General features: G+C 49.8%; 1 protein-coding gene across 6 annotated transcripts in view; it reads left to right on the top strand.

Annotated features, from left to right (window-relative positions):
* MYH10 (myosin heavy chain 10) overlaps positions 1 to 12,157 on the top strand; it is a 114,651-nt gene that overhangs the window by 36,245 nt on the left and 66,249 nt on the right. For 2 of the 6 annotated variants that reach the window (XM_029929160.1, XM_029929156.1), the window contains exons 4-6: positions 1,148 to 1,250; positions 1,847 to 1,873; positions 7,729 to 7,821. In XM_029929160.1, the coding sequence (XP_029785020.1) occupies positions 1,148 to 1,250; positions 1,847 to 1,873; positions 7,729 to 7,821 (223 nt within the window). Of the gene's footprint in view, positions 1 to 1,147; positions 1,251 to 1,843; positions 1,874 to 7,728; positions 7,822 to 12,157 lie in introns of all 6 variants that reach the window. The other 4 variants (XM_029929159.1, XM_029929155.1, XM_029929161.1 and 1 more) reach the window with 2 other exon arrangements.

The following is a 12,157-nucleotide window of genomic DNA, read 5'->3' as shown; positions in this document are numbered from 1 at the left end:
GTGTGTGTGTTTGTGTATTTAAAGTTTTATTTATTCTGAGAGAGAGAGAAAAGAGAAAACATGAGCAGGGGGAGTTCAGAGAGAGAATGCCAAGCAGGCTCCGCACTGTCCGCACAGAACCCAACATGGGTCTCGAACTAACAAACTGTGAGATCACGACCTGAGCTGAGATCAAGAGTCAGGATGCTTAACCAACTAAGCCACCCAGACACCCCCAAAAGTTTTACATTAACCCAAATTGAGGTTTTTATCGACTGTGAAGATCAGTTCACTCTGATCCGATTTTAGGGACCCTTCGATATTTGAGCAGAAAGGCCGTGACTCCAGTAGCACTGGGTGCCTCGCTGCGTCCCTGAATTTCAAGATCGTTACTTAAGTAGAACTGAAAAGCAGCCTTTGAAACGTGCCGGCCTTGGTTTGAAATCTAAAGCATACAGAGTGGTGGCGTCTATCCTGGTGCATAGCCAAAGTCACGGTGCTGGTCCGCTGTCCGTACGCCTCGCAGAGGGGCTGTGGGTCATGACCGCATGGGGTTCCGTGGATTACAGGGAAACTAACACAAACACAAGTGCCCAGTAAACAGACGCGCACACACGGGGTCCTGCTCTTTGCCCCGGGGAGCCCGGGATGCAAGGCCGGCAGGTGGCCGGAGGAGGTGCGACGAGGTAGGTACCAGACGAGATACGTACAGGGGCTGCGACCGGGGGAACAGTCATTGCTGGTTTGGGGGACGAGCCAGAAAACCTTGCCTGGACAAAACCTTGCCTGGACGGGAGCGGCAGGGGGCAGCCCAGAGGTCTTCCGGCTCCTTCAGATGAAATCCCCAGCGCCGGATGGGTTTCCGGTGCTGAGGGATGTTATCATGACCTCTTACTGTATGTGTGAACCCCCAAACTCCACGGGGATAAAACAGCACCGTGAGCGTTTCCCTGTGTCTCACTGGCATCTCCAGGGAAAGAAAATAAAGTTTGTGTCAATTTAATACCATTTAAAAAATAATAACAATTTTCTGATCGGTTTTTATCCTACGTACTCTTTTCGTTTCCTACCAATTCTTGTTCCAGCTCCGTTTAATTTTGTTAACTACGACTTTGGAAGGTGTATGCTCTGCCTTCTTTAAGGCAGCCTGTGTTACTGCTTCTTTCAGGGGCGAATCAGGTGCCGGGAAGACTGAAAATACTAAGAAAGTCATTCAGTACCTTGCCCATGTCGCTTCCTCGCACAAAGGACGGAAGGACCATAACATTCCTGTAAGTTTTCATTCTGACGGTCTTTGAAGCCCTCGGTTTGCTCTTTCATGATTTCAGAAACCAGACTGAGGCTGCGCAGCCTCTCAGTGTCCTGTGGGAGCTGAGTGCCCCCTTGTCTCCACGACCCCCACCCAGAAGCCTCCTCCGCTCAGAGGGGGACTGTAGCACCTAGGTTTTCTGACAGGCCGACCGGGATTCCAGTTCCAGCTGGAAGCCTGATTTCTTGCGGAGCTTTGGGATGGATAGTTAACGGTCAGTGGGCGGTGGCTTGAGGGTCGCCTGGTTGCAGCGAGGGGAGACCCTCGAGGGTCCGGAGCTGGCCTCCCCACGCGTGGTCAGTGGCCTGGGGACTGCCCGCAGCACCTCAAGGTGAGGACGGAGAGTTGGGGGCAGTCGATGATAGAAAGGGGGTCAGTGATCCCGCATCCATAGACCTGCCCAGGCGGTGGTTGGTCCCTGCCGGGTCAGCCGGTCCGCACGCCCGGCTCTGAGCCGGAGGGTCATGTGACGTCACGTGGCGCTGTAGGCGTGCCACCGCCCAGGGGGAGTCCCGGCGTCGCTAACGTTTGCATTTATCTGTTTGTAACAAACAGCAGGAATCGCCCAAACCGGTGAAGCATCAGGCAAGTGCTTTTCTTTACGCTTCTTGGTCTTGAACGTTTGCACTAGTTTCTGTCTCTAGATCGAGTCTCTATGAGAAAACAGTACCGCAGTTGTGAGCGAAATTTACTGCGAAAAAGAAATTTGAGTTTGAAAATGTGTTGCTTAAGAGACGTCTTCTTTCTCGCGCAGCATGCCCTTTTCGCTTTCAGTTTGTTTTCGAGATGAGTTTGAAGATTTCTCTACCCTCTTTATCATGACATTGAATCACCTGTTGATGAAGCCAGAACCCTCAGGGTTGCGTGTGTCAAATGCCAGGTGGAAAGATTCTGATTCTCCTTTAAAGACACAGAAGCCTCACGTTGTGCCCTACATCAAACTTCTGAGTTTGGGGCTGTGGCCCTAAAAGTCGTACCTGTCTGGGTTAACGCACTTCTAATAAAGTTTTTTATGGCCCGTATGTGTTTCAAGCTGAAGGCCTCGTTGATATAACACGGAAAGTTATCCCTTTGTTTCTCCAGGGCAAGTGATATGGAAAAATGCTATTCTTCCTGATTATCGGGCCCCGCCCCCATCCTCTGGCTCCACAGAGCATTCCTCGCTTCCCCAGAGGGACGGGGCGTTGGTCCTGGACTTGACCTTTCCCTGGCACCGGCTGGCTTCAGCCTGTCTGCCACCAGGGCGATGCTACAGAGCTAATACGAAGCAGGAAAGGATAATGTTACAGAAACGACTTCTGCACATAAGGAAATCATCATAAGTATTCATAGGGATGGTCTTATATACCAAGATTTTCAGAAGCCTTCCGTAAAATCCTCAAGATGTTCTCAGACAGCAGAGCTGTGCTTGCTGAGGGCCGTGACGTTCGGTCTGCTCCTCCAGCTGCGGAGAGCGGCCCGCTCGTGCAGATGGGAGGGCTGACGGGATCTTCTTATCCCAGAGGATATTTCAAGGCTCTTTGCCGACTACAGAAGGAACCTCTAGATCAGAAATTAACTTTGCTCTGTGCCTTTGAGGTACACGCTAAAATGACCTTTTAAATGCACACCTGGGTCGCTAGTGAACTGGCGTTAAGTAACTACAGTCCAGGTTGGGGTTTTCCAAACCCCCCTGCGGAATGCGTACACCATTACTGCTAATGTTTTGTTTCGATGTCATTTTAAACCCCAGAGTGGAGCGCTGTTGTGTGAGCAGCATGCGTGCCCCTGGACTGTACTTCGGGTCGGCTCCGGCCCCAGGGGGGGCTGCCCCAAGACCGGCGCAGCTTCTCTGGCCGAGCCTCCCTCCGTCGTTGATTTGCATGTCCTGCTGCATGAACTCACTCTGCGCAGAATCCGCGGGGCTGCTTTTCCCACGTTCACTGTGATGTAGTCTAGTCCGGTGGGGGCTGTGCTTGTGTTTCTAGAAGCCTGGGAAGAACACTGGTCCTCGGTTTTTCTGTCTAGCCCACTTGAGGACTAGGAGATGCTCCTGGGTGGTAGTGACCCTACACAGGGTCCTGTCGAGACAGGACTTCTTTGCCCGTGGTTGCTCCCCCTTCCCAGGGACTCCCTCACCATTTTGAGAATGACTGCCAGCAAGCAGTCTGTACTTTGCAAGGTGTTTCTCTTGGTTTGACGTCCCTGGTTTGTGAATTTACATTGAACTTTACAGTCAAAACTTAGGCTCCCAGGAACCGTTTGTCTACACTTCTAGCCTTTTGTCACTAGACAGCAGTGTGCATTGTAAGAACAGGGATGGGGAAAGCATTTTGAGGCTCCTGATTTTGGGGTCCTTTATTTGTCTCTCTGCTCATTCCTCGTTTTTTTTTTTAACAGTTTTATCGAGATTTAATTCACACGCCATAAGCTTCACGCATTCATACAGTGCAGCGGCGTCGTTTTCCCTACACCGAGTCACACACGTATCCTTGCGGTCAACTTTAGTGCGTTTTCATCCCCCTAAAAAGAAAGCCATTCAGAATCACCTCCTGTTTCCTCCCAGGCCACAGAAATCATCAGTGTACTTTCTGTCTCTGCGAGTTTGTCTGTTGTGTATGTCACGTGAACGGAATCCTGGTGTTCTTTCCCTTCGCATGATGTTTGCAAGGTGTATCCGTGTTGTCACGTGCACAAAAACTCCATCCCTCTCCCTGGCCGAATGGTGCTCCCTGACGGTAGGTAGGTCCGTTGTGCTGTATCCATCCGTCTGCGGGCAGACATTTTGGATTGTTTCCATTTGGGGGCCATCTTGGACAACACCCCAGGGAGCATTTGTGCACAGTGTTTTCATGGGCCTGGGTGCTGGCTGGCTGGTTAGGTAGTGTTTGGTGTCACGTCTGGCGGACCCGCCCCCCCGTTCCCACCAGCAGGGCACGAGGGCGCCATCTTCCCGCACATCACATCTGTTTAAGCCATCCTGGTAGGCTTTTGTACTTACCTTTAAAACTGAATCCTTATTACGGAAATCAGAACAAGTAGAAATCAGTTTTCCCAGTTCAGGCCAGAGTAGTTCAGCAGTAAACGTGAAGCGTTTACTTGCAAAATTTGGATGCACTTTTTATAACCAAGTTCAAGTCCTACTTGGCTTTGTGCCCGGCCAGCTTGAAGCAGTCTGCGTGCTGGGCTCCCTCACCGTGGGTTGCTGTTACAGACCCTCAAGAGTCTATATGCATGGCATTCAGTGCCGCGCCAGAGCCTGACCCCAGGGCAGAGTTAAACACCAGTGACTCTAAAACCTGACCGTCCCTGAAGCAGGACTCCGCCAGGCCAGCCCGCCTGCCCCGCAAAGGAGCGACTCCCCCACCTCCGGATGGCAGCTTTTGGATGACTTCGCGTCTCCTGCTCTGAACCGCCTTGAACTAAGACAGGATGGTGACAGCAGGCGCAAGTGCCGAAATTTGAGGCTGCCGGTTCAGACGAAGCCGGTTCGCAATGTGCACACCCCAGCCTTGCTGGGTCAGCTGGGGTTTCCAAAGAGCTCACTCTCTCTCTCTTTTTTTTTTTTTTACCAACTTCAAACTCCTCCTCTATCATATCACAGATAGATGTTAATATACCATATAATAAATGCAAGAGTTTAGTTTTTGTTATGATTGGTAGACCTTTAAAGCAGCATAGGATTCTAAATACTTAAAACTATAAAAACAATTTCAGTTGCTAATGGCGATTATTTTCCCCTATATTCTCAAAGACCTTTTTCGTTATAAAAGAAACTAGGACCACTCTGAATCTGGTGGAAGGGTCAGCACTTAGTCACCGTCCCCTGAGAGTTTATAACTGCCTTCGTGATTTGGTCGGGAGAGGTTCGTGCCATGTAATCCAAGCGTGAAACTGCACCGCACGGAAATGGTCTAATTCAGCAGTAATTTCTTAATTTACAACCCTTCTTGTGCTTGAGGATGGTAGGTTTGTGTTCAGCTTTCTGTGATTCATTGATGGGTTATATCTGCGCTTGGTCCCATTGATGTCAGCAGCCCGTTAGGAGAAAAGGAATACCATGACCCTGCTAACGACAGGACCATGGCACAGAAGTGGCCCAGTCGGCAAGTCCTGTGGGGACCTTTGCAGGTCCTTGGCCTGATTCCTGCCAGCTCTGGCTCGGCACCGTCCCCTCCCCGAATGCTGCTAGAGTATTTTGGGAGCTCTGACGACGCGTTCACTCAGCAGACACTCCCCAGAGCAGCCTCTGGACCTAACACTGAGCTGAGTTCTGGAGATCCAGCCAGTGATTAAAAGCCAGCAGGAGAAAGGATGGAACTGGTAAATCACACCCATGAGCACACTCACGTGCACTCACACAAAGGAGAAAAGACTCCTTGTAGCCATGTCTCGGGAATGGTAAAATGAGATACGCAATACTCTGCCTCCACGTTAGGAAAACGTCTGAAAGGTGAAACATCACTGAAGTTATCTTTTATTAGGGTTTGGCAGGATGATGGTGTGTAATTCTCAGCCGTCTGTATTCTGTCTAGTTCCTAGATCTAATGAGCAGTAGGTGTTTAGTGTAAAGGTAATGCCCCGCTTATGAATAATCACCGTTTTTCTGACCGTTTCTACATTCTGATCACAGACTGAGTGGGGCAAGAAGCCTTTTAGAGCCCGATGTTTGCAGAGCTCATGCACCAAGGGCTTTGCAAGCTGCCGGTCATGGGCACACTGGTGCGGGTGACCGCTGACCTTCAGGGGAAAGGCACTCTGTTAGATTACAGAACGGTGCCTCTTTTTTTTTTTTCCCATTTTTTTATTTTAATGTTTATTTTTGAGAGGGAGTGAGAGCGAGAGAGCAGGGCAGGGACAGAGAGAGAGAGAGAGAGAGAGATATCGAATCTGAAGCAAGCTCCAGGTTCTGAGCTGTCAGCAAAGGGCCCAAGCAGGGCTCAGACGCCTAAACCATGAGATCGTGACCTGAGCCGAACTCCGACGCTTACTGACTGAGCCACCCAGGTGCCCCAGGACGCCTCTTGATGATGCCTCTCCGTCGCTAAAAGTGGTTGCTGGGGTTCCACATGTAAGAACCCTGGGGAGCCTACAAGGTTTAGAAAACTTTACAGCAGCAATGATGTGGCGTTGTGAAGTCTGTGACCTGGGAGACTCACGCTACAGGGAGCGTGTTCTCGAAGGCCGAGAGGAGGTTCATCCTGCAGATTCTAACAGGACTGGTTCCTGCCTGGTGTTCGGTTGAACACCATTGTAGACTGCACTCGACACCGGAGAAGATGGGGGCAGTTTAGATCAGCGCTAGCAGGCAGGCCTGGGGGGGTAGGAGGCAGACCTCGCTGGGTCCTGTGCCCTCGGAGCACTTCCCCACCCTTGTGGCTGAGCGAAGGAGTCCAATTCCAGAGTCAGACGCCGACACTCTGCATACGGTGTATTATTTGTTCTTTTTGGATCTGATCACACAATGCTCACATAGCGACTGGCTGGCAGTTTAAGATCCTTACGTAAGGATCCTTGATCCCTCCTCTGCTCAGAAAATCACATTTGCTAGTGGTTTGACATCCTGTCTTTAGGTCTAGAATACTGTGGTATTTTAAAATAACAGTGGTAAGATTTGTGTTTGGAAAAAGCAGATGTATCGAAGTCCTATGATACAACTCTAAAATTACATTCCGGGAACACACCGCCACTTTCTAGTGCTTTCCACGGCTGGAAATAGCATCTTGCTTTCTCATGCAGCTTTCTGTTGTATTTCATGATTAAAGCACATATTAATATACTTACACATTCTGTTGGTGGAATCTGTTTTTCTATCTGAATTTGCACATCAGTAAAGACACCGCATAAAGCCTGTGTTCTATCACATACTCTGCACGAAGCCTTTTAAATTTGAGCATAGTCAGCAGCATCCCCATCTGTGTCCTCTCTGAAAGTGGAGGTGAGGACATCATCCTGTCTGCATTATTAGGATATCAGGTGAAGCCCTTGGAAAAATGACAAACATCTACCACTGGGATCGTGGTTGTTACTAGAATTGTCTGCCTTAAGTCACTGGAGCAAGGCAGCATAAAAATAAACAGAAGTGTAAGTGTTGATATGTCCTTACCTGAAGTGTCGTGCTAAATTTCATCTCATGAAAACCAGCTTGTTTTCTTTTCCCAATTCTCCGTCTAATCTGTGTGCCCTGCCCTCAAATTGATCTGCTGTGTTCGATGTGACATTTTCTTCCCCTTCCGGTCACTTCACATGTGCTAATGTTTTTCCTTGTAGCAGAGCCTAATACGACTGAGAATAAAGCCACAAAGGTTACGAGATGGCAAACAGAACGAAAGTACTGAGGAAAAGAAGCTTATTGTTTTGTTTTCTCCCCTCCCCCCCAAGTATCGGAGTAAAGATGTTAGATTAACCTATTCTGTTTGTGTGTGTGTGTGTGTTACGTGTGTACGTGTAATGTCTTTTAGGGGGAACTCGAAAGGCAGCTCTTACAAGCGAATCCAATCCTGGAATCCTTCGGAAACGCGAAGACCGTGAAGAATGATAACTCATCCCGTTTTGTAAGTTGGAAAGCACCCAAAACATGTGATTTCTCAGCCTTCTAGTGCAACGTCTCCTGCGCGCCAGCAGAGACTGGAGGGAGCTGCTACTAAAGGATGCGGTACGGACGATGCGGTCCTGTAGAAACATGATTAGTGACGTGTAATTTGAAATCTTTTACAAGTTTTGCATTTTCAAAAGGAAAAAATGGGCAAGTAACTAATCCTGTATTTGCTGTGTAGAATTGTGTGTTGTTGGGGTAGACGATTAGCAGCCTCTGAATCTTTTCATCTTTGGGGACGATCCGTATAGAATACTTGCTGCCGGGCGGGCGTGGAGCTGACATGAGACGCATGCGGAGCACTGAGTGCAGTACCGGGAACGTAAACGCTCCACAAACCAAATTGGCATTCAGCGTAGTCAACTGTCTTTTCCAGACCTGCTGTTTCTATGGAGTATGGACATCAGAAGAATGCAACAATGCTATTCCTTCTCTCTGAGAGTCACTTCTCTCTAAAAATACTCCTGTCTAAAAATTTGGGTTTCTTAATTCCTGGGACGCTCTCCCCTCTCCTGTTTGAGCAGCTATGACCGTTGGCGTGAGGCTGTTCTCCTAAGCGCTGTGTCCCCCGTCCAGCTATGCCCGGTCGGGGCATCGACGCTGAATCTTCTCTGAACTCTCATTCCGCAAAATGGGCGTGCCTGCTGTAAACTCGCCTTGAATTATAGTTCTCAAGATTCGGCAACCATTTTCCACAGATGGGAGAGAGGCTTCAATTACAGTTATTTCTACTGAAACCATTAGTGTTAATTCTATGTTTTCCCTCTCTCCTCTCATATTAGTATTTGTGTAAGTCAAGGCCACATCAAAAGAGACTTTACTAATGACTCCTTGGTGGATAATCTGGAGGAATCTAATAACACTGTGACATACCGTTTTACTCCGAGGATACTGTGAAGTCCTGGTGTTCGTGTTGATTGTCTAGCGGCCTGGCTTGCGTGATTAGTGAAAGCAGCCAGATCCGGGATCACAGAGGACCCAGTGAGCCCGAAGGTAGCTAGCTAGCCCTCTGTATGGGTTGCTAGGACTGCCTTGAAGAGCACCCCAGACTGGGGAGCCAAAACAGTAGAACTTGATTTTCTCACTATTGGAGACTGGAGGGCCAGGGTCAGGCTGTGGCAAGGTTTCTTCTGGGACCCCCTCTGTGGCTCACAGCCAGCCGTCTCCTGTTGTCCACTGGGATGATCCTTCCTCTGTGTGCATCTGTGTCCTGTTCTTTTCTTGTGAGGGCACCAGTCGTGTGGGACTAGGGCCCCACTGACCTCGTTTTAACTCAATTATCTTTGTAAAAACCCTCTCTCCAAATATAGTCCTGTTCTGAGGCCGGAGCTGGGGGAGCGGTTAGGGCTTCAACGTAAGAATTTGAGATGGGGGAGCACCTGAGTGGCTCAGTCGGTAGAGTGTCCGACTTGGACTCAGGTCATGATCTCATAGTTCGTGGGTTTAAGCCTCGTGTCCGGCTCTGTGCGGACAGCTCGGAGCCTGGAACCTGCTTCGGATTCTGTCCCCCCCCCCCCCCCCAGTCCTTCCCCTGCTCATGCTCTGTCTCTCTTCCTTAAAATTAACATTGTTTTTTAATTAAAAAAAAAATTTGAGATGGGACACGACTCAGCCCACAGCACCCAAAGAGGTAGTTTGAGTGTGGGAGGCTTTCCACATTATGGAGGAAAGAGGGACCTATTTGTTTGGAGTGTTGTTTATTCCTAGTAAGATAAAATTCGAAGATTCGCTTCATCCAAGTTTATTAGGTCATTATTTTAGCTCTTTATGTACAAAGTGGAATAGCCTGTATCTGTGTCAGGAGAAAGCATGGCTGTGACTTTTGGGTTTATGAAAGCTCTGTGGGGAAGCTAAGGTTCATTTCTAGGGTTTTATCATCCCCACTGAGCCTGAGCCACATTTAAATCTTAAATTCTTCCGCCTGAAAGCCCTGCGTTTAGTGGCTATATCACGGGATAGAAGACACAGTGAGCTACCAGCTTTGGTATGTGAATCTCTGTGCAGACTTACAAGGACTTCGTAGTGGAAGATGCCTTATTTTACCACATAAATCAAGTTGCCAGTCTATTTTTTTCTAATGTTTTTATTTATATTTTTTTTTGAAAGAGAGAGAGACCGCATGAGCAAAGGAGGGTCACAGAGAGAGGGAGACACAGAATTGGAAGCAGGCTCCAGGCTCTGAGCTGTCAGCACAGAGCCCCACGTGGAGCTCAAACCCACAAACTGTGAGATCATGACCTGAGCCGAAGTCGGACGCTTAGCCGGCTGAGCCACCCAGGCGCCCCTTGCCAGTGTATTCGGATTCCCCTGCCCCAAGGCACACTTTAAATTCAGGAGAAACCATTTTGTGCCTATTTGTCTCATCTTTGCCTAGAAAAGATAAATTATTGGGGCACCCGGGTGGCTCACTTGGTTGAGCGTATCTGACGTGATCTAGGCTCCCACTATGATCCTGGGATTCACGAGTTTGAGCTCCACGTCGGGCTCTGCACTGACAGCATGGAGCCTGCTTGGGATTCTCTCTCTCCCACTCTCTCTGCCCCTCCCCCGTTCTTTCTCGCTCGGTCTCTCAAATCAATAAAAACTTAGGATCTTAGAAGTCATGGGCCTATGCTCTGATGTATTTTGCTGGCCACATGGACCACCCCTGATAGAGTGGGAGGGGACTGCACAGGGACAGCCTGCAGCCTGCTTCAGATCCTCTGTCTCTCTCTCTCTCTGCCCCTCCTCAGTCATGCGTGCTCTCAATAAATATTCAAAAAAATAAAATAAAATAGTTGACTGGGCTGTAATTCTTAGAAAGTCAACTTTATATTGGTATTTATAGAACTTCTCAAAGAAACAGCCTAGCTAGCTACCAAACTATCCTGCGGCATTAGCCCCACAAAGCTACAAGTAGTCGATTTTAGTGGTTCCATAAAAAGTAGTGGAGTAGTTGGTTGCACCGCTGAGGGGACCTCAGCTGGGTTACCTTTGGCGGCTGGCTGTGGGCACTGCCAACACTTCCCTTCTCGCGGCCAGCGGCGGGCCGTGTAGGCTCATCCTCTTGTGTAGTTGAGCCCATGGCTGAGCTCCTGCCCTCTGCCGGGCACTGTGGTGCCCCCTCGTCCTTGCCATTTGGCGTCTTAATGGATGTCTCGGATTTAACGTATTCCAAATGCAACCTTTTCTTTTCGAAATGTGTTCCTTACATCTTTTCAATACGTGCCGAGCTGCGGAGGCGTAAGACTAAACCACAAAAATCCCCTAGGACTCTGCCTTTCCTAGTGGCTGGTTTCCAGACTGGAGTGAGTCCTGCCGGTCGCTTTTCCAGACCGTATTCCCGATCTGTCCACAGCCCTTTTGTCTCTCCTAAACACCCGATCAGGTTCCTCTGTTGCTATCCACACCGCGTCCTAGTCATTTCCCTCACAGCCCTTCTCGCCGTCGTGGGGCGGCAGCTCTGGTCTCTCTCCGCGCGGTCTCGCGCGGTCTCGCGCGGTCTCGCGCGGTCTCGCGCGGTCTCGCGCGGTCTCGCGCGGTCTCGCGCGGTCTCGCGCGGTCTCGCGCGGTCTCGCGCGGTCTCGCGCGGTCTCGCAGAGACGGATGTCGGCCTGTGCTTGTGAGCCTTGGTTGCTGGCATGGTGCTTCATGCGTGTGCGTACCCAGTAGGTGCCTAAAAGTTAATGGAATGCGCTCGCTTAAGATGCGGTTGCCCTCTAGGTGCCACACACCGTCCCAGGCCCAGGGAACGTATCTGGGGGCCAAACACAAGCTCCTGGCCGCCTCAGGCTTCCCTCCATCCGGGTCTTAAGCCTCAGGGCACTATTGACGGCGTGCACTGGAGCTCTGCGAGCAGCCTTCGTGACCCAGACCGGCTCACCCGGGTCTCCAGCAGGGGCCCTCTGAGATCCGCGAGGGGATGGCCCCGTGAACGGGTGGGCCTTGGGCCAAGGGTGGCGCCCCACTTCCCCCTAGGAGAAGCCACAAGGCCCAAGAAACGGGTCACGTGTGCAGTGGACTTGCGCCTTGTCCTTATTCGCAGGGGAGATACATTTGAAACTACAAACTCCATCGGCTTTTAGAGCCCATTTCTTCCCATTTCTTTGATCTGCCTTAGACAAATCACTTCCTGAAGAATATCTTTTTCTTTCAGAGATGCTCTCATATGGTCCGTATTAAAGGGGATTCTTTGAGGGGAGCGTTATCCTTATGAAAATAATCGTCCACAGTTCGTCCTGTTCTGTTTACGGAGACGTCAGATGCGTTCCAGATGGAGGAGACTGATGTGACAGGAATCTATTGTCATGAAACTT

The sequence above is a fragment of the Suricata suricatta genome, chromosome 17, assembly GCF_006229205.1.
Source record: "Suricata suricatta isolate VVHF042 chromosome 17, meerkat_22Aug2017_6uvM2_HiC, whole genome shotgun sequence".
Taxonomy (NCBI): domain Eukaryota; kingdom Metazoa; phylum Chordata; class Mammalia; order Carnivora; family Herpestidae; genus Suricata; species Suricata suricatta.
The sequence above is the reverse complement of the archived record's forward strand: the minus strand, read 5'-3'. Positions and strand labels throughout refer to the sequence as shown.